General features: G+C 48.3%; 2 protein-coding genes across 5 annotated transcripts; one reads left to right on the forward strand and one right to left on the reverse strand.

The window, feature by feature from the left end:
* The first annotated feature begins 3,476 nt into the window (after nt 1-3,476).
* Nucleotides 3,477-9,477, forward strand: acta2 (actin alpha 2, smooth muscle). Its single transcript, XM_085467116.1, has 9 exons — nt 3,477-3,561; nt 5,614-5,793; nt 6,118-6,246; nt 6,355-6,465; nt 7,359-7,443; nt 7,776-7,937; nt 8,021-8,212; nt 8,495-8,676; nt 8,751-9,477. The coding sequence occupies exons 2-9, from the start codon at nt 5,665-5,667 to the stop codon at nt 8,892-8,894; spliced, it is 1,134 nt and encodes a 377-aa protein (XP_085323242.1). The 5' UTR covers nt 3,477-3,561; nt 5,614-5,664; the 3' UTR covers nt 8,895-9,477.
* Nucleotides 9,478-11,980: 2,503 nt separating this feature from the next.
* Nucleotides 11,981-21,676, reverse strand: stambpl1 (STAM binding protein-like 1). Of its 4 annotated transcripts, none has more exons than XM_085467122.1 (12): nt 21,159-21,676; nt 19,611-19,790; nt 18,523-18,740; nt 18,367-18,445; nt 16,546-16,641; nt 16,096-16,314; nt 15,480-15,630; nt 15,232-15,356; nt 15,009-15,146; nt 13,591-13,703; nt 13,402-13,496; nt 11,981-13,300 (listed from the first exon to the last, which is right to left on the reverse strand). In XM_085467122.1, exons 2-12 carry the CDS (start codon nt 19,638-19,640, stop codon nt 13,263-13,265), a joined length of 1,302 nt encoding a protein of 433 aa, XP_085323248.1. In that variant the 5' UTR covers nt 19,641-19,790; nt 21,159-21,676; the 3' UTR covers nt 11,981-13,262. The 4 variants fall into 4 exon arrangements, with proteins under 4 accessions (XP_085323248.1, XP_085323244.1, XP_085323246.1 ...); XM_085467118.1 differs by having other exon boundaries at nt 13,402-13,501; nt 21,159-21,645; XM_085467120.1 differs by lacking the exon at nt 21,159-21,676 and adding an exon at nt 19,963-21,137 and having other exon boundaries at nt 13,402-13,501.
* Nucleotides 21,677-21,829: the final 153 nt, after the last annotated feature.

The following is a 21,829-nucleotide window of genomic DNA, read 5'->3' on the forward strand; positions in this document are numbered from 1 at the left end:
TGCTGTCCTTGTTTAGCTGTGCAGCGTTCATCCAACACATCCTTCACTGCTTCATGCATCACCACAGCATTTCCTCCTCTTTAGCTCCACCGAGCAGAGGTCAGAGGTCAGAGGTCACCTGCTAAATACCCCAGAAAGAGACTTAAAGCATGCACAGAGAGAGAGAGACAACTGCAAACAGAGGATCAAATACACAGACTGTATATAAACAAGGGCTGGCTTTTATTCTGTAGCGCAGCCTTCTGGGACGTGTTGGTACGAGAGCCTCACAGCAGGAGCTCAGTGTGTGGGTCTGTCAGCTGCTGCTGAGCTGGACGAGCAGCTGACAGCTCCTCAGCATGACTGCAGAGACAGTTTAAAGGCGGACAGTGACGTGAGGAGCTGATGACGTCTGAGTCAGAGCTGATATTGAACAGAAATCAGAGGGACGTTTACTTCTTATATTTCCACACGTTGATTATCATCTGCATGCACAGTTTCACACTCTCACACTGCAGTGGGGGAAATTTATGGTTCAGCATCCAGCCAAAGGAGCTTTAATGCTGGGAATGCTGGACTCAGGGTCCCATGTTGAAGACAAGTGGAGTGCATGCTGCATTCAGGACGCGCTGTAGCGTAAACAGATGATGTCACCTCCTTGGCGTGCTGCTGAGGCGTGTACAGTCTGTGTATGAATGAACACGATACACAGCCATATGAGGAGCTGCGAGCGCCAGTGAAAGGGGGGGGGGTTACATGGACAGTATGGCGGTGAGGAGAAAGTACCTGGAGATGAAGAGTGACGCGCATCAGAGAAAGGTTCAGCTCTTCAAAAAGGAGGCGCTCAGTATCCAGGGCCAACCGTGTCACTGTTTACAGTTTTAGAGTGACCTTTGGCCCCCAGCACTCGGCTCTGTTTTGAAGTCTGATGTACCTTTCCAGGTGTCGCCTCTGAGGCCCTCCCTGAGCCGTCGTGCATCAGTCACACCCTCAGAGTCGTTTGTGTTTGCGCTCAGCTCACCGAGAATGTAAATCTGTTGGCAGCAGCACAGCTGAGAATGGAAACAGGCCAGGGGAGGGGTCAAAGTTCATCTGAGAGTCAGCTGGAGTCCGAGCATGCCGAGAGATCCTGAATCCTTCAGACAGGAACCCCGAGGACCACGACCACAGTGCACAGAAACACACATCACTCTATAAAAGTAGAAACTAATAGAAATACACTTCAGACTGCTGTGTGTGTGTGTGTGTGTGTGTGTGTGTGTGTGTGTGTGTGTGTGTGTGTGTGTGTGTGAGTGTGTGTGTGTGTGTGTGTGTGTGTGTGTGTGTGAGTGTGTGTGTGTCAGCAGCTGAAAGGAGGTCATTCTCTCGGTCTCTTTAAAGACCAGCTGCTGACAGTAAACACAGCTGCACTTCAGCACCTGCTGAACCAGGACCAGGACCAGGACTGGGTCTCAACGGGGTCACATGTAGTTTGTTAACGTGGTGAAAACAGCAAAAAGAGTTTGAGCTGAAGTCTGTTGCAGCGCTAACAGAAACGCGTGCCCACCGTGTCGAGTTTCCTTGGAGACGGAGGGTGAGGACAAGCAGGGTGTCGGGGAGGGCTGAGGTGTGAGACACTGTCAGCAAACAGCGTCTGACCTTTACAGCACGACCCTGGTCCATCCACTCAGAGGCCCAGGAACACCCTGGAGACATGTGGCTGAATAGCTGGAACAGCTGGAACAAACACGCAGTCACCAGTCCGCCACATCAAACATCAAGTACCATCAATATGTCTGCGTCGCTCAGCTCAATATTAAAAGGAGAGAAGAAACACTGAGGACAAGGCGGGTTGCACAGTGGCTTGCAGGTGCCGAGGCCCACCTGAACGCAGGACTCGCAGTAACAGAGCTCACTGTGAGTACGGCGTGCTGCCAATCAACTCCGGCGCATCACAATCCAGGTGACCGCTGCGCTCGGCCATCGCTCAAACACAGGTCTTGCCTCTTCTCTGCAGGTGTGCATGGACCTGCGTGGTCTAGCATCCACCCTTCAGTCGGACAGGCCACGCCCCTAATAATGCAAACTGAAGTCATGAAAAAGAAAATGCTTCAGCCTTATCTGGCAGAAATTATTTATTATTTAACCCTTTAAGACCTACCAGAGAACCAAGCCCGCCAGAGCTTATATTATATTTTTACATGCTGTGGAGCCATTTTTGGGAGCATTTCAAGTTGCTATACATCAATACAACCATTACAGCCCAAATTTTAATAATATGCATGCATTAAGTGCATAGAAATTACATAAATTGCAAAAAAGTGCAATAAAGTACAAAAAAATTGAAAATCGTTTTTGTTTTTTAACATATATTTCTAGTTAGAGAAATTTAAGAGGCTTATCCCTCAAAACTGTAAATACAAAAAAGTTGCACAAAATAGTTTCCCACCACAGGAGATTTATTTTGAGTGTCTTCATAGTTTTATTTTTGAAATACACCAATTTTTATACACTGCAGGAAAAACGAAAATAAATATTATGATGCAAATTTGCAAAAAAGCAGCATATGCATCAAAATTAACTATTTCCAGCAGTGCAATATGAGTCCTCAGCATCCCAGAAACGACACAAAGTCATAAAGTCAAAGATAACTTTTAAAAACACCAGTATAGGCTCATGAGGCCCTGATGGTAAAAAACTACATTTCCGCGAAAATGATGTCACTTCCGGTTTCGGACAGGTCATGGTGGATATGCGATAGTTCACGCTGATGGACGTAGGAAGTGTTACAAACAGCTGATCAGATCGGCAAAGCTGTTTCTGGAATATTATGTTTTAGTTCCTGCAAGTGCTTTTTATGCAGTTTTTGCAAAGCTTTATGTGGAAGGAAACCGTGACCGAGGACAAGCTGATGGCATAAGATGTAAATACAACTCCTCCGGTTTCATATGCAAAAAAAATTATTGCGCTAGCTTACGTGGTTGCAGAGCTACGGGATTTAAAAATAGTTACGCAAAACGGAGCATGCCCGCTCTGACCGGCTTTAAAGGGTTAATTATTATTTTAATTTTGGTTTATATCCCAGCTGTTAACGTGGAGGGGGCAGGGCTTATGAGGCATACCGCCAGCAGCCTGCAGGGGGCGATGCACGTTTCATTCATTCATCATTGTAACTGCCAGAGGAGTTGCTCTTCAACCCCAATCACAGTGAAAGTAGGACTTTCACTGAGTAATCTGATTACTCTGGCTGTGTAATCTGATTACTCTGGCTGTGTAACCTGATTACACTGGCCGTGTGATCTCCAGGAGCCCTCGGCGCTCCTCTCTCTCTGAGGAATGCAGTGAATGATGGGAGAAAGTCCGGGGGCACCACCAGCCGTGTGATTGGCTGCTTCCCTCGAGGCCTGCCCTATAAGGACTGAAGCAGGGGAGAGTGGGGGAGGCGCGGGGGGAGAGAGGAGACGGGAGGGGGCTCAGAGCCTTGTTTGGGATGGAGGGATGGATGGAGGAGGTGGAGGCTTGATAAACTCAGTCGCAGCTCTGCAGACTCTCACTTCTGTCCTGCCCCCGCCCCCACATCCCAGCAGGCCCTGCACCACCACGGTAAGACCTCCACCACCTCTTCTTCCTCACCTGGCTGCCTGTGCGTAAGTGTGATGAAGCTGCCGTTCCTCCTCTCTGCTCCTCTGCTCTGACACTTTAAAAATGTTGCAGCTCCTTCTCTGTCTTTACTTCGCCTCGTCTACCTCTTTTATTTTCTCTACAGTTCCATGATTTCACCTCCTCCATCACCTCCCAGTTTCTTCTCACAGCTCACCTCCTCCAGCACCTCCTCGCTCTCCTCCTTTCTGCTCTTTCTCATGTAAAACTGTGTAAAAGCTATGGAACCTTTTTCACCTCCTCTCCGTTCATTAAGCCTCTCCTCCACCTCCTCTGTGTCCTTCTCTGCTGTGCTCCTCGTGGTTGTAGTGAACAGTGAGAAAGTGGCACCTTTCACCTCCTCTCTCCTCCTCCTGTTGCTCCTCGCGTGTTTTTCCATGTTTCAGGTCGTTGAAACTTTGGTGTTTCTCGTGTGTTTAAAATTGGACTTTTTCTGACTGAAGTTTGGTTCAAACTGAAACTTTAATTGAACATTGATCAGATTAAATCCTCATTGAGCTCTGCAAAGCTCTCCGATCAGCTTTAAATGAATAAGAGAAACCTGTGGACCATTCCAGCCAGCAGGGGGCAGTGACTCCCCCCACAGAGTGAAATTGGTGAAAACTAAAAATACATGAAACATTTCTCATGCTTCTGAAGCATCTGATGTCCCAGAGAAATTTGAAGAACATAAAGAAAAAAAATCAAATGTAGGCTGAAAAATATATATTTAAAAACTGAAATATTGATTAAATACAAAAAGAAAATCAAATATTAACTTGTACTTGAACACAGGTATGGGGAGTGTGTCTGTGTTTTCCATATCATTTCTGAATTTAGTTTTTTGGCACAAACAGGCCTCCGTAGCCTCGTGTGAGGACGAGTGATGTCTTTACTTTTGCCTCTCAGCCGTGTGTGTTTAAAGTTTGAACACACACGGCCTCGTGTGTTTACAGCACACCTGCGGCAGCACAGAGACGTGAAAACAGTTTTTATGATTTTAGCTAAAGATCAAAGCAGATTTTTTTTTCCTTAAAACTTTTTCTACAAATTGAAGAAAGGGAAAGACGTGAAACACACACATGTAGTTGTAGCTGTAAAACCTGTCAGGGCGGTGCAGCAGCGCCCCCTGCTGCTCACAGCCAGTTTGAAATCTGCAGAAAAAATGTTTCATGGTTTAAAAGGTAAATTTGAAAGGTTTGTGTTTCATGCAGCTGTGCTCGCCTCTGCATTAAACATCTGGATGACAGTTAGATGAAATCAGCTGATGCTGCAGGTTTAGTTTGGAGTTTATGCCACAGATGTCGAGCGAAGCTGGCAGGCAGGACTGAGGGCAAACTGAGCCCACGAGCTCTGCTGGAGGGAAAATCAGAAATATTCGATTCCCAGATTCATGACTAAATATGGACAGATGTGAGGTGAGGAGGCGAGGAGACGATGAGGGACACATGGGGAGGGGAGGGAGGCAGAGAGAGCACAGGGAGGGAGAGAGGGCGAGCGAGCATACCAAACACAGGCAGGACTCTGCTTCATGTCCTAATTAGGAAGTTTTCCCAGAGTGCCTCATGTTTGGGGGGGTGCTGCAGCTGGATGATGTGAGGTCCTCGGGCAGGTTTCCCTCTGTGCGGACGATCCATTTTAACCTCACTGCTTCAACAGGAGCGTCTTCTTACCTGCTGAAGGTCATGTCAGCTCACTGCGCCATCTTGTGGTGGAGTGCGGTACTGCAGGGACCTTCAGCCCGGCTCGGTGTGACCTTCAATGCGATGTGTCGAAGTTGCCTTTCCCTGCTCACTTCCTGCTGAAGCTTTAAACTGTCTCCAAAAGCACAAATGAACAAAAATGTCGAGTGGTTGGATCTCCGTCAGAGCCGTGAGCCCTCACAGGCCGCCGCGGCGCTGAGGGCTCAAACAGAATAATGTTGGGATGTGACACATGTGGATGGTTTGAGTGGCGAGCGCTCACACACGCCTGCCGATGATAAGTAATTGAACCTGCGTCTTCTTCTGCCTGCAGTGTGACTCGGTGTCGTAGTGTCGTTGCTCGTCTACAGCGCCCCCTGCAGTCATGTGTGATGACGAGGAGAGCACCGCTCTGGTCTGCGATAACGGATCCGGTCTCTGCAAAGCCGGATTTGCCGGAGACGACGCTCCCAGAGCCGTCTTTCCCTCCATCGTGGGCCGGCCTCGGCACCAGGTACAAACACACACACACACAGGGACATATGCATACAAATGCACAGAAACAAACACACACACACAGAAACAGACACACACACATGCATATACAGATACACAGGGACACACACATACACACGCACAGAAACAAACACACACACACAGAAACAGACACACACACATGCATATACAGATACACAGGGACACACACATACACACGCACATCCAGTTACAAATGTCGGGATTATGACAGTAATATATTATTGAAGAATCAGGGGACAGCGAGGTTAGTGGGCACAGGTGAGTACCAGACAGTAAACTGAGCGTGCTCTGTGTGGTGCAGGGAGTGATGGTGGGCATGGGGCAGAAGGACAGCTACGTGGGTGACGAGGCTCAGAGTAAGAGAGGAATCCTGACCCTGAAGTACCCCATCGAACACGGCATCATCACTAACTGGGACGACATGGAGAAGGTGTGTCTCACACACGCACACACACACACACACATGGACGCGCGCAAACACACACACACACACACACACACACCTGTGTGACTGCTGCTCTGCTCTCTGATTGGTCAGATCTGGCACCACTCGTTCTACAACGAGCTGCGAGTGGCTCCAGAGGAACATCCCACCCTGCTGACTGAGGCGCCACTCAACCCCAAAGCTAACAGGGAGAAGATGACACAGGTACTACATGTACCACAGTAATGCAGTACTATAGTATAGTGCTCTACATGTACTGATAATATATATATATATATATATATATATATATATATAATGTATTGCAGTATGAAAGTACACTACAGTACAACAAACAACAAGATGAAGCAGGTATCCCACAGACTGTAGATAAAAAATGGACATCATGACATCACCCATTAATTTTTTCAAAGTCAGATTTTAAATCTTAAGTTTATGGGTACTGCCGTAGTGGGTTTTTGCTTCAGGAAGTGAACATATTTGGTCAGCGGGTGGAATGCTGAAAGTTATAAGCTAATGCTAGTTTTCTTGGCTATCAGTCTGTATCCACACACTGTACAGGTTTATCACGCAGATACCTGCTAATCAGTAACATACACTCAGCAAACTGGATCTAAGCCTCCTGGGATTATCTGTTAGCACAGTGACCTTACAGCAGCCATGTTACTGGTCACATTACATCATTTAAAATGCTCCAAAAAGCTCCACCAGCACAACACTGGGTCCAGAGGCCCAGTTCATGGACTCCAATTAGCTGAGGCAAAGCCTAGCAGGCAGCTAGCAGCTACAGCCACCTGTGTCACTATCCACCTGTCAGCCAAAGTAACCACGCCCCTAATAATGCAAACTTAATATGATTTAAAAACAGATGTTAAGAAGGGCAAATTATCTACAGAGACCAAACAGTTTGTGCATCAGGCTTTAAAAATGTTTATTTTTGGTGTAAAGTTTCAACGTGGAAGTCTGTGGGGGGCTGACGCACTGCTGCCTCTGCTGGATGCTAAAGGAACTGCAGGTTTTGGATTCTTCTGTCTGTTCCTGGAGGAACACAGATTGATGGTTAACACTAAATATTTCCACGATTTTTTTGTTTTCAGATCATGTTCGAGACCTTCAACGTTCCTGCCATGTATGTGGCCATCCAGGCCGTCCTATCACTGTACGCCTCAGGACGTACCACAGGTTGGACCACACCTCCCACTTTCTCCTTAATCACAATCTCATCTTAGTTTTGGTGGTTTACTCCTGGTCAAAAATGACTCCAAGGTTCCTCACAGTGTTACTGGAGGCCAACTTAATGCCATCCAGAGTAAGAATCTGGTTAGAGACCATATTTCTATGATTTTCAGGGCCAAGTACACTAACCTCAGTTTGATCTGAATCTGCATAGCAGCGAGAATGGCTGCACTGTTTCTAATTATATTTGTTGTCACGGTGACGGATTGAAAACTGTGGGTTTAAAGGTTAAAGTTAAAGGTTATTAATCAAAGTTGTCCTGTTTCTCTACCCTCAAGGTATCGTCCTGGACTCAGGTGATGGCGTCACCCACAATGTGCCGATCTACGAGGGCTACGCCCTACCTCATGCCATCATGAGGTTGGACCTGGCGGGCCGCGACCTCACCGACTACCTCATGAAGATCCTGACCGAGCGAGGCTACAGCTTTGTCACCACCGGTAGGTCACGCCCACTTCCAGGTAATGTCAGAGTCACCTGTGATGATGTTTCTGACCCGGTCTGTCTGTCTGTGTGCCTGCAGCGGAGAGAGAGATCGTGCGGGACATCAAGGAAAAGCTGTGCTACGTGGCTCTGGACTTTGAGAATGAGATGGGGACAGCCGCCACCTCGTCCTCGCTGGAGAAGAGCTACGAGCTTCCTGACGGGCAGGTCATCACCATTGGCAATGAGAGGTTCCGCTGCCCTGAGACACTATTCCAGCCCTCCTTCATCGGTCGGTGCCTCCTGCCTGTCTGTCCCTGTACCTGGTTAGAGTAGAACTCTGCTACTTAATAAAACACTTTTTTTGTTTTATTAATCTGTTGAGTTTGCACTCCTGAATACTTGATCTGATGTGTCCGAACATCTTCAGACCCAAAAAACAAAGACAATCAGCAGATTCTCCAATGCTGACGATCGAGAAAAGCTCAGATTCGACTGTTCGCTCCGTCTTTTGTAACACTGATGGCTGATTGAACCTCTCTAACCCAGCATCTGGTCCTCGGTCCTCCTGCAGGTATGGAGTCGGCCGGTATCCACGAGACCACCTACAACAGCATCATGAAGTGTGACATCGACATCCGTAAAGACCTGTACGCCAACAACGTGCTGTCTGGGGGAACCACCATGTACCCGGGAATCGCAGACCGCATGCAGAAGGAGATCACCGCTCTGGCCCCCAGCACCATGAAGATCAAGGTGAGGCTTGACGACCTCACTGAGGCTCACTCACATTCAGCAGAAAATTAGTTAACTTTTGACCCCTCTCTCAGATCATCGCTCCCCCGGAGAGGAAGTACTCGGTGTGGATCGGCGGTTCCATCCTGGCCTCGCTCTCCACCTTCCAGCAGATGTGGATCAGCAAGCAGGAGTACGACGAGGCCGGACCCTCCATTGTCCACCGCAAGTGCTTCTAAAGGCTGCACCCGGGCCTTCAAGCCCCGCCCCCTTCGCCTTTAGCACAACGTTATTTTAGCCTGCACTGAGCACCCGCTAACAGACCCCAGATCAGACACAGAAATCAGGCCCGCAGGGACGACAGGAAGTCAGAGCGCTCAACAGCGTTAACTTCAGAGGACAGAAAGTGATGTCATGTTTGTTTTTGAAGAACTTCCAGAAAGTCAAACATCCTCCCTCTCTGCTCACCTTCAAACTGTGAATGTGCCGCTTGCCCTCTGCAACCCCACCACCCCACATTCCACCTGTGGCCCCGCCCCCTCTGAGCTCCATGTTGGTGCTGTTTCCTGTCAGAAAGTGCGTTTTTATTTTTGATGAATAAAGCTTGAATGTTGCCCGCTGGTGTCGTCTTCTATCGATCACATTCACGCGGCGCTCTGATGATGTCACACGGTGTATGATGATGTCACTGCTGTTGACCTGTGGGTAGGTGTGACCTCGTGGTGCTGTCTGTATTAGTAACATTTGACAAGGTGGTGATGTGAACGTGGAAGTGGCGGTTGAATGAACCCAGGAAGACAATAAAGCGCTCTCATACCTGAACGGCGTCGCTCTTTTATTTCACCTGAGCTGAACTTTGTTGTCATAGCAACCAAAGCTGATTAAGAGTGAAGCAGATAAACAGTAAAACTGAAAATAAGTGAACTTTACTGAACTCAGCAGTGGGAACAAGTCCTGGGGGATGTACTGCCACCTGGTGGTCCGTGCTGGAACTGCAGCTGCTGACAGTAAAGACTTAAACATTTCAATACAGCTTTATTAAATAATAAAGATAAATCAAGTGGACCAGTGTGGCAAAGCCGTAATGATCCGTTTGGCAAAATAAAATCAGTTGGGCATTTTTATCGGCCTTCAGACAATAATTGTGATTTCTACAGTTCCGGACGCGACAGGCATGAACAAAAAAGCTTTATTAGTGTAAACATTAACGACCAGCAGACTGCATAACCCCTTCCTGCAGACCCACCCGAGACAGGTGTTCATCCTAGAGTGCAACCAGGGTGGGCGGAGCCTGAGACCCACTGAAGAGACGAGACCTCATTCAGCTCCGACATTATAATCTTCGGTAAGCAGGACTCTATTAGTCTCAAAAGAAACAATTTGGGCCCATTATCAGCTCATGTACATCCCCGTGTAAAAAATCTTGGTTTCATTTTTGATTCCACTCTCAAGCTGGACAAGCAAATAAATCCAGTCGTTCGTGGCAGTTTTTTCCAACTCAGGAGCGTTTCTAAACTAAAAAATATCCTGTCATCTAAAGACCTGGAAACTGTTATCCATGCTTTCATATCGTCACGTCTTGACTATTGTAACTCTCTCTATTTAGGCATCTGTCACTCGAGCCTGTCACGCCTGCAACTTGTTCAAAATGCAGCCGCAAGGCTCCTGACGGGCACTAGAAAGAGAGAGAATGTTACCCCGGTACTCGCATCTCTACATTGGCTACCACTTAAACATAGAATCGATTTTAAGGTTTTACTATTTCTTTTTAAAGCTCTCCATGGTTTGGCTCCAGGTTACATTTCAGATCTTAGCCTGCACCGACCCACTCGATCTCTGCGCTCCTCCAGTCAGATGGTTTTATCCGTTCCACGCTCCCAGCTCAAATCTAGAGGTGACAGGGCTTTCTCCATTGCCGCCCCGAGACTCTGGAATAGTCTTCCCCCTTCATAAAATCCTCTTCATCCTTGGAAGTCTTTAAATCGAATCTCAAGACCTACTTATTTTCCAAGGCTTTCGGATCTCTTTGATATCTTTTTTATTCTGTCTATTTGGTCTCTCATCTTATTGGATGATGTTGCATGTGTATATACGTTATGTTCACATATGTGTGCTTGTGTGTGAATGTGTACAGTTTTGTATATGTATGTGCATATTTGCATGTACATTATATGCTATATACTCTTACGTGTCTTACAATTCCTTTTTAAAATGTTTTCTTTCTACTTTAATTCTTTTATTATATCATCCCTCAGTTCAGCACTTTGGCCGACACTTGATGTCTTTTAAATGTGCTGTATAAATAAAGATGACTTGACTCCTAACAAGACCAGGTTTCCTCCAGAAGGTTTGCCAGTTATCTATGAAGCCCACATCGTTTCTGGGACGCCACTCAGACAGCCAGCAGTTTAAGGAGAACATGCGGCTAAACATGTCACTGCTGGTCTGATTGGGGAGGGGACCAGAGAAAACTACAGAGTCCCACATTGTTTTAGCTCTGGCCCCTGGAAGACAGTTGACCATGGTTGCCGGTGTCTCTAGCTTCACATGTCGGGGCGGCTGTGGCTCAGATGGTAGAGCAGATCAGCTGATCGGAAGGTCGGTGGTTCGATCCTTGGCTTCCCCAGTCTGCATGCCAAGTAGCCTTGCCCTCCAGGTTCATCGGAGTGTGAATGCGTGCGAATACAGGTTAGGTTGCACTCGTGTATATGAGTGGGTGTGAATGAGGCATGTTGTATAGAGTGCTTTGAGTACTCCGGGAGAGTAGAAAAGCGCTATATAAGAATCAGTCCATTAACCATGTCTGAGAACAGAATCACCAAATGATGATGATCCTAACACAGACGCTCTCGTACAAACTCATCTCCCTCTGCAGGACTTCCACAGGTCCTGCAGAGGGAGATGAGTTTGTACGAGAGCGTCTGTACTCGCTGCTGCAGCGCTAAGAACAGTGTTTTTAAACAAGTGCAACCGACGCTGCTCACAAACGGGCTCGTGTCTTTGAGTATTAGTGTCAGGTTGCTGCCATCACACCCCTCAGTCACACACCAAATGCTCGAATACTTCGTAGCAGGAGGGCTCCAACCATCGCCACCGTTTAGTTTCTGTCCCACAGAGCCGCAGTTAGAGTGCAGAAATCCTCCAAACAAAGTGAAGCGTCAGCCTGAAGATGGTACTGCGTCTTTCTTTTTCCTCTCAAAGCAAGTTTGTGTGAGAAGTTAAAGATCTGAGCAGTCTGGGTTTGAGTGGGTGGAGCGATCAGAGTGGGTGGGTGGAGCGATCAGTTTCAGACACTTTTAATCAAAAAACAGACACATACAGGTGCTAGAGCAGCAGAGTGTTTTATTACCAAAAAGTTAAAAACAGCAGTCAGGTCACAGTTTGTCAAAACGTCATCAGCAAAAAACAGTCACACAACAGCTCAACAAGAAAACATCTGCTGGCGCACACACTGAGAAGTCCTCCAGCTGCGGGGCGCTTTGAACGCACCACGAGAGAAACATCAGAAAATAATTTCATCTGCAAGAAGTTTAAAAGGGCCCGCTGTGAGCGCCACGCCAGCCAGCGTTACACGACACACACCGGTGAGCCTGCAGCGCCCCCTGCTGTCTGCCACCCCTTACATGGCACCCCACTCGAGGTCAAAGGTCAGAGTAGCTTATGGCGTGAACGGTCTCGCCTAAAATGACAGAGTGTTAAGAGTCTCCTCACAGTTTCACATCTGCAGCAGCGAAGAGCTCAAAGAATGACTTTCACCTCTGACCAAACCTCACAAGACTGAACCGCCACAGCCAATCAGAGTGTCAGGGAAGCTGCCTAACAGGAAGTAAGGTCACAGCCAAGCTTGGTGGATATCAGGTGACTACCGGGGGCGCCTTAGCGCTGCGATCAGCGGCCCAGCAGGACGGGTGCGGCCTGACAGGCAGGACTCGGGGCAAACACTGCACAGGTGACAGCGCAGCTTCAGGTTTTATTCTGAAATCCACATCAGGATTTCCTGTCTTTAAGCTCAGAGGTGGACGCGCGAGGCATTCAGGGTCAGAGATGGCAGCAGGATTTCAGCACTGAAACTAAGCTGTGGCGGTTAAAGGTCATTTTTAGTCTGAGTGAAGCGTGGAGAGACTTCGTCCTTGAGAGCGCCAACGCTTCAACGTTCACGTTTTCCAGGCGAGGCACTCGCTCACGTCTGCTCCCAGTCCATCTTTCATTTAAAAACATCAAACTGCGTCTCAAACGGCTCGCTGGCAGTCGCCTCGACGGGAGCTTGGCCCACGCTGGAACTTGGCACAATCTGGGTCTCTGCAGACGCCATTTTCACAGCGCTGCTGTGACGGCAGCATCAGCTGAGGTTAGGTCTCAGTAAGCTTTTTATTAACTGCCCAATCAGAGCAGCTCACTGGCCTGAGATCACCCCCCCATCTGCAGTGGCTCAGCAGCAAAAAAAACAAAACAAACAACAACAAAAACACCAAAAATTAAAAGTGTTAAAAGTTTCCTGTAAATTTGACATCACAACGTGTCAGCAAACACCGGCGGTGCGTTCACAGTTTCCTCTTCAGAATAAAAGCCTGCCAGTGCTTCCTGTCTAAACCCTTAAGTCCAGCAGGTTAAGCCGCAAGTCCCTGAACACGACGTGTCTGCACACCTGAGGGGACAAAAGAGGACGGGTTACAGGTGATTCAGAGTCGGGGCTGAACACAGGACGCGGTATCCTGACAATGAGGTCGACCTCGGCGAGGGTCTCACCGTGAAGAGCGGCGGCTCCTTGGAGTGAGGATGGAAACCTTTCAGCTTGCAGGCAGAAACTTCGGACATCCCCAGGTTGGTCAGCCTGAACACACCTGTGCTGGGGGGGGAGACAGGCGGAGCGACATTAGCGGGCTGAAAGGCCTCGTGGGAAATCGGCATACATGCGTGCTCCAGTGACAGACTTACTCGTTGTGTTTTGGCGCGCAGACGATGGCGACGGCTTCCGGCAGCATCAGTTGATATGAGCAGTGAGTGTGGAGGTCGACGCTGGACAGGAAGGCCGTCTGAGTGGGATGAGTCTGAACACAGAGGTCAGAGGTCACACACACTGAACTACAACCCTGACTGAAGTAGGGCTGCCACAAACGATGATTTTGATAGTCGACTAGTCACCGATTATTTTTGCGATTAGTCGACTAATCAGATCATCATCCACTGGACGTAAAACTACAGCTTATTGCACCAGCAGCATCTGCTCTTATATAACTATCATTAGCTTACAGCTTTAAGTGTGTAAGGTGCTAACTAAAAATAAAGACAAGATGATAGTTTATTATATTATTTATTATATTATAATTTTAATGAAATTTGCAGATTGTTTCGGTGAAGTTTAATAAACTCCTTGCTATCTAAAATATAACAGGACACCGGAGTAAATTCTGGAGCATCTCACACTTCTGATAATCAGCTGTCTGCTTGACGTTTATTCAGCTGTGTAAAAACTATAACTTTAATCTCAGCCAAACCGATTTACTCAGGAACAAATAAAATACAAAAAAAAAGCCAAACAATAACATTTTAAGTTATCTAAGTGACTCATATATATTTAACCTGAGTAGTGAAAGATGGCGGTGGGTTTGAAAACAATTTGCCGGGAGTCCGGTGTTCTCACGGCTCTAGTGACCTAGCCCCCGGCTAGCTATCGAGCTAGTGGGTAACAGACGTCTCCGAAAACGTCGGAGCGCTTTTGAAAATATGTGGTGTCCTGATAAACTGAGCAGATATTTGAGGTTTACACAGCTACATTCTTACCTGAAAATATGTTAAACGTTTATTTTGTGACCCAGAAAGAATAATAAGAGTAATATTAAAACTAACTAGCTACCGCCATTGTTGGAAACTGAGCTGGGCCGCGCTATGAATTCTGGGACACAGCTTCTTCTTCTTCTTCTTCGGGGTTTAACGGCAGCTGGCATCCTTGTACATGCAGTGCTGCCATCTTCTGTTTCAGTCCGTTATTACACTCTTAAATCCTGCTACTTATTCCGGCGTCTTTTGGGATCTTACAAAGCTTCAAACGACACGTCGACTATTAAATCAGTCGTCGACGATTTTGATAGAAACGCTGGTTTTCTCAGGAACGTGTGCTCGCTTACAGCACTTGTGGGGACTTGATACCAAACCACTCACCAAAAGAGGCCCCGAGTGAGGCATTTGTGAGGACATTAACCAGACGGGTAACCTTACAGTTTATTTTAGTGTCGCACTGTTTCTGTTCTCACAAACTGCTGTTGCTACGAAGAAGGTTAACTGCATCTCTACAAGAGCCAATCATGGAGCTCCAGGACCTCCTCCAAGCCCCTCCCCCCAGCTTGCATGCTTACGTGGATCCAGCCCAGCGTCAGCAGGTGATGCTCATCCTGGAAGCTGAACAGCTCCTCCACGTTCTCCATGTCGCAGAAATCCGGGCCGGCGGTCTGTTTGGGGACTACGACGTGAGTCAGCGTGAACTCGTTGTGCGTCTGAGAATGAGAGAGAGGCGGGGCTTGGCTGGTGGTATATGACTGAAAATGGGTGAGGGCGGGACAGGACGTGCGTTTCGCTCACCAGCTGTCCGCAGAGGACGCCGCAGGTCTCGATTCCTCTGGCCGTGTTTGACCGGGCCAGCGAGAGGAAACTCTGAGTCAGCCCTTTGGGAATCAGGACTCGCCTCAGGCCCTCCACCCTCTCACCTGTACACAAACACACCTGGTTTAAGAGGGCGTAACGTCTGTGTGGAGGTCTGATTGAACCTTTTGCACCGCATACGACAGGTACGCAGTAAACGCAGGTAAACGGAGTGACTGTGTACTGACTCTGTACTCCAGCCAGCGTGGCGGCGGGTTGGCTCACAGGGGCAGGCAGTCTGTTTCTGTTAGGGTCTGCCCCCAGGGATCGTATGCTGTTTTTGATTGGCTGCTGGGACAGACGGGAGCCGTCTGTCACCTCAGGCACTTTGGTCTGAACCTGCAACACAAACATGAAAGACACAGTCAAACTACACAGTACTCACAGTACTGGGTAGTCTGAGCCAGTATTACAGTACACCAGTACTTCACAAGCTAATCTGTTAGTAGGCAGGCTAACGTTAGCTCAGAGTCAGGTTAGAGTTTAATCCTGAGTGTAAAGCTGGTCGACCTTAGCTTCCCTGCTAACACCAGCTAGCTGGTTAGCTTTAGCTAGTTCTAACGTCAAAATGAGACACGAGTGTTAGTTTGTGTTGAGCCGGTCATTTACTGGACTCTCTTTGTAAGCTAATGCTGGCTAACGTTAGCTAGTGTTGCTCCCTGTGGACGAGGCAGGTCCGTACATGAAGGTTGTCCTGCTGCCAAAGGCACTGCAGTATGAAACAAAACATCGACGCAGCTTCCGCATCGAGAAGATTAAGCCAGCGAGAAATTCCTTAAGCCTGTACTATGAAGAATACGCTACCTTTTGCTCCGCCTCCACTCCTCTCTTATTGGCCAGCTCCTGGCGTCTCAGCTGGTCCTCGAAGTAGCGAAACTGTTCCGATTCAATCTGCATGCGTCGCAGAGCGGCGACGCGCTGCCTCTCCTCCTCCAGCAGCAGGAACCTTCTCCTGTCCTCGTCCAATAGGGACAGCTGCTGCAGCTGCTGGCCACACCCGTGCACCACGACCGCCGCCTGGCTCTGAGGAAACAAAGATGAGCTCGTACAGGTGGCTGCGGCGAGTTCACCTAAAATAAACGACTACTAGTCTGAACATCACTGTAGGAGGTCACCTCTGACAGGCGTGTCACACCCTAACCTTCACCTGAAAGACAGGTGGGATGGACTCACCGCGCAGAGGCCGTTCCCCTGGATCGTTCCCATACCGAGCGCTCCTCTGATCAATTATCAATACTGTGAAAACTCACTCACCTGGGCTCTGAGGTATTCGCTGTGTTCCCTGCTGTATTTCTCCTCCAGGCGCTTCTTCAGCTCGTCTTTACGGGGAAACGCCACCTCCTGAAGTTTCTGCATAGACAGAACAGGTCACAGCAAAGACACCAGGACCAGGTGTGGTTCTGCAGCAGGAACACCTGAGGAACCGCAGCTGGAGCACCAAAAACAGCATAAATGTACGAGTGTGACTTTACAGAGGTCACTCTGGGTCCACCTGGACTCAGGAGGATTCATGATGTAGGGCTGGCGTGATGAGGGGGAGGGGCCAGATGGAGGCAGTCCTTCACAGCCACAACAACAAGACAAAGATTTGAAGTCTGGTTTAAGGACTGGACACGTTTCCAGCGACGTCCAGCGACCACTTATAAAAACGTCTTCCACCAGCCGAGCCAACTTTACACCGATGAACGAGTTTAACTACGTCAGCCACCATTGTGTCGCCTACTTAGAAACATCACATTTAAGAATAAACCAAGGAAACGCTGACACACGCGCTCAAAACAAAAACAGGAAGGAACAAATACGACGAGACGGGCGGAAATGGTCGCCCTCGCCCGCCATCTCCCAGACCGATACCCAGAAATTCAACTTTTAAAGTTCAGTGAAATCCAGCTGTTATGTTTCTGCTCTTTAAGCTCCAGCTGTGGCAACTGCACGAGTTCCAGATGTTTCCTGATGTTTCTGCTGCACGATCAGTTTTCTAGAATCTTCCAGGGATGAAAACTTTCGTGTTTCTACCATGATAAAAACGGTCGTGACTTTTCTGACGCAGCCGTGAAAGCGTGAGCTCAGCATCAGGACAGATGTTTCTACACGACGGCGGCGAGCCTGCTCGCAGCGACTAACACGGCACTTTTAAGCCAGCTGATTAACGAACAAGTATCTGTCTCAGCTCCAACCCACCAGACACTCTCACCTGAACACTAACACCCCGCCCACCAGCTTCAGCCAACAGGATCTCAGTCGAAACATCCCCGAGCACAAATCGAGCAGGAGATCTGGAAACTTGTTCATGTGTTAAACATGTGGAGTGACATCTCCATCATCCTGCTAACAAACCACAGACTCGATGTATGAGCCAGATCTGTGTCAGCAGTGCACAGCGTTTAATCCTGGTTCAACTCTGAGCCTGACTTTTTAAAACTCCACCACATCCCAAGATTAAAAAAATAAACAGTGCATGGTTAGTCTGGCCTGAAGCCTCAGCTGAAGCCTCTTCATGGGCAGAATCGATGCACCAAAGGTTGTTAAGTACCAACAAGAAACAGGCCCACAGATCTGGAGATTTGCTAGCGTGGAAAACAACTCAGACAAGAGCGACAGACTGAAGGCTGCTCTGAGAAAGACGAGCATCATAGCGCTAACAGAAGCTAACTGCCACTGTGTTGTCCACAAACTGCTAACGACAAGCAGCCTGGAGAATATCTACCGACATCTGAGGACAAACCACCACATCTCAAATGATGAGTTACAACCATCGAGCCAGATTTTAAACCAGCATGGCAGCAGGAGCTAGCTGGATGTAGCTGGAGCTACCTGGAGCCATCAGAGGCCAAAGGAAGCTAACAGCTGCTAGCTGGAGCGACCTAAAACACTTACAGGAGGAGGTGAGGGGAAAGCTGCAGCACAGCGAGCAACAACCTGAGCAACAGGAAGCTGGGAGTGATAACACACAGGCTGATTGGGTGATTGTCTGCAGCTGGTGGGGAAACAAACAAAGACAGGAAGTAGAAGTGGCTCAAGAGCAGGCAGGTGAGCGTCTTCAAAATAAAACAGGAAGTTCATAACGATTGTTACCTTCATGATGAAGTGTTTCTCGGGGATGGCAGTGCACTGCTGGTAGTCTCTGTGAGCGGGCAGCTTCTCTACAAATAGACTGAAAGACAGCGGCCGTCACATCACATGCTGTGCGAAACACCAAGCAGCCCTGCCCCCAACGCCACTAAGCCTCACGTGATAAACTTGGTGTAGAGGACGTAGGCGTTCTCCAGGCTGCCCTCCTCCAGGTAAACCGCCGCCATGCGCTCCATCTCCACGCCCGAGCGGAAGTAGCGTCTGGGCGCGATGTCCTCGTTGATCTCCACGCAGCATCCCATCTTCCCCAGCGCTCGGACGCGTTCCGCCGCCGTCAGCGACACGTCTGTGTAGTCGGGCTCTGCTGCCAGCTTCTTCTGTGGAAGAAAGTGTTTGTCAGAGAAGAGCAAAGATGGCAGCAGCCTCTAAAAACATCAACATGAGCACCAATGATTTCAGTTTGGAACGGTCATCGATGCTCAGAATGACCCTTCAGAGACCCGTGTCCCTCAGAGACCCGGGTTTGAGGAGGCTTTCTCTACGGCTCGACCACTAAGTAAAATAAAATATCTCAGTGAAAGATTTTAAAAGTGTGTTCTGTTTAATAGCAGGTGACGAGCTTAAGGACACGAAACTCATTAACCGACATTAAAAACTCTGAATGGCGTCACAGCTGAGCTGATGTGTTTTTCAGGCAGGAAACTGAGATTTCCCGTCCCCGCTGGGAGCCTGAATGCAGCGTTTGTTGCTCAGCTCATTAAGATGACGGCGCCAGTCGGAGCGCCGAGAATAAGAAGACCTCTGTGCACCGAGCCGACACAGAAACAACCCCACTCTGTCTCACCTTTGATCTGATGTTTTATATAAAACTTTGTTCTTACTGATCAGGAAGCATTTTGTCTTTTACTTCTAATTTTATTCTAATCTGATTCTGATTTTATATGTAATTTTATTTTATTACAACTCTTTTTTTTCTTTCACTTTTTTAATCACACTCGTTTCATTTTATTTCATTTTTAGTTAAATAATTAAATGACAAAAATAAAGTAAGAGACGTGATTTTCAGCATCCAGGTAAAATGATGCAGTCGTTGTAGACCTCAGCGCGTGCTGGTAGTCGTGTCACTGTTGTGTTGTAAAGCTGTTATGATGCGTGTTTTTCTGTCCCCACATTGTGAGTAACAAGAACACGTGTGGGTCCCCACAGCATCAGTAAAACACACACACACACACACACTCAGTACTTACCAATGTGTTTAAGCTGAAGCCTTGTTCCATTGTGTGTGTGTGTGTGTGTGTGTGTGTGTGTGTGTGTGTGTGTGTGTGTGTGTGTGTGTGTGTGTGTGTGTGTGTGTGTGTCTCAGCGTGTGCGTGTCACTGGTCGGCCCACGGCCGGCTCGTCCATCTGCCACCTCCCATGATGCTTCACTGCGGGGGAGACAGAAAAACAAGATGAGCAGCTTTGAAACGCCACATATGGGGGGAATGTTCCTTTAAAGCTGTTTTATTTCCCATCAGCCCCTCATCACCATCATTATCATCATCATGCCTGCCTGTCCTTCAGCTTGGTCCACAGTTACCGTGGCAACCAGCGACTAACCATGAGGTGACTCAGCCGCTCTTAAACCGATGAAGACAAGGCGAGCTCCCACTCCTCACAAGCTTCTGTGTCCAAACAAACAGCTCTGATCACGCCACTGTCACCGTGGCAACAGTTGCACCTGGCTGGAAGTGCTTCGAAAGAACAAACTCGCCCCGATTTTCATTTATAACCATTCACAGGTGAGACTCCAGCCCCACCAACTGTCCATCCTACCATTACGCTCAGCAGAAGCTCAAAGTCCTCCATATTGGTCTGACGGCAGTCCTGGATCAGTTCTGGAGGCTCACCTGCAGCAGATGAACACCTGGAGGAGAGGAGGCCCTGATCCAGGGGATCCTCATGGGCAGGTATAGAGAGCCTGTCGCAGGTTACGAGGGACTCACCTCCACCTGGGCCAGTTAAACTCGTCTCTGTGTCTGAGGATCAAACTGAACTGCTCCTGACTCCGCTCACATCAGCTGATACACATCAGACCTGTCGGCGTCGTTTCCGTCAGCCAATCAGAACTCAGTGCTTGTAACGCAGGTGTGACGAGTTGAACCAGCTCGGCCTCATTCAGATCGTTCAGGTGCTGACGAGCCAGCGGCGACACATCGACACCTGCAGACGACCTGAGGTAACCTGACAGCAACGACGATGATGATGATGCCATGCAGGTGTTTAAAGGTGAACACCTGCATGGAGTCCCCTGAAACATGTGATTTAAGGTGGACATGTCTGTGAGCGCCTTAAATCTAGATGTAAACCTAAACACAGGTTTGCTTTCAGGCTGCTGTGATGTCACAGCTGGACACACCTCAATTAGCAGATCAATTAATTGATTTATTTTTCAAAATAAAAGCTTGTTTTAAAAAAGCTCAGTGACTGAAATTAAAAATTAAACTTTTATTTCTTTGTTTTGGGTTCATTGAGTCTCTATTTTCAAAATAAAAGTTGACAGTCTTTATCTGCTACGTCACAGACTTTCAAACTAAAGTTTGAAGGCTTCAACATGTCATTACAAGATTTATCGATAAACCAAAGGCTGATCAGCAGGTTCACTGATTAGTGATTGGTTTAAAAATGAGCTGCTGGGGAACCAATAGACAGCCCTGTTTTAACTTTAGCATGAAAACATCTGGAAACAGCTGCTTTCACCTGATGATGACGTCTACAGGTCCTGATCAGCTCGATAAAGAAAATGATTGATTTACCGGCTCGGTGTCGGCGTTCAGCCCGCAGTCCGGCTGCATCCCGCGATCACACATGGAGCCCGGCGGCGGAGGATGAACCGGATCCAGGGCGGTGCGGACCGGTCCAGCTGCGGGACAGATGTGAGAAACGGATGAAAGCTCCGGAGGATGCCGCCGCTCCACACCAACTACCCGCGGAGATGGTAGCCGCAGAGATCGTCTCTGAGATCGAGATGACTCACTCGCACTTTACGGTGTCACCGCGGCGGGTGTGACCTCTGTGCACATGCGCAGAAAGCCCCCACAGAGAGCAGGAGAACAGCGGGAGGTCTCACTCAGACAGAGACCCGGCAAACATAATCAAATGATGTCATCAATAATAATGACGCGAACAGATTGGTTGTGACAGACATCCATCACAGAACATCCGGGGCCTCAGCAACAGAAACCATCCGAAACACCTTCAGCACAGCAGGTGAGACTCTTTCAGAATAAAGGACACCGTTTCAAATGTTTCTGAGCAGAGCTGCTTTAAAGCTCGACATGTTGCCTTTATCACAGCGGGTCTCACCGGAAGTGGAGCGGTGCAGAGCGAGGGTCCGAGAGCACCTGTGATCAGGTGTGTGCGGATGTTTATCGCCCTCTTCTGGACTCTGATAATCACTGCTGATGTTTTCAAGTTTGATTTCATA

This window comes from Copadichromis virginalis, linkage group LG8, assembly GCF_057382275.1.
Source record: "Copadichromis virginalis isolate Kocher_CV1m ecotype Utaka linkage group LG8, C_Virginalis_male_GT1.1, whole genome shotgun sequence".
NCBI lineage: Eukaryota > Metazoa > Chordata > Actinopteri > Cichliformes > Cichlidae > Copadichromis > Copadichromis virginalis.

Excerpts from the sequence above, each read along its gene's own strand:
- acta2 (XM_085467116.1), top strand. The coding sequence starts at position 5,665 with ATGTGTGATGACGAGGAGAGCACCGCTCTGGTCTGCGATAACGGATCC. Across the intron at positions 5,794-6,117 it reads TGGGCCGGCCTCGGCACCAG|GGAGTGATGGTGGGCATGGG; the intron begins GTACAAACACAC and ends TGTGTGGTGCAG. Across the intron at positions 6,247-6,354 it reads ACTGGGACGACATGGAGAAG|ATCTGGCACCACTCGTTCTA; the intron begins GTGTGTCTCACA and ends CTGATTGGTCAG.
- stambpl1 (XM_085467118.1), bottom strand. The coding sequence starts at position 19,640 with ATGGAACAAGGCTTCAGCTTAAACACATTG. Across the intron at positions 18,741-19,610 it reads GCTTCAGCTTAAACACATTG|AAGAAGCTGGCAGCAGAGCC; the intron begins GTAAGTACTGAG and ends TTTCTTCCACAG. Across the intron at positions 16,315-16,545 it reads GCGAATACCTCAGAGCCCAG|AGCCAGGCGGCGGTCGTGGT; the intron begins GTGAGTGAGTTT and ends TTGTTTCCTCAG.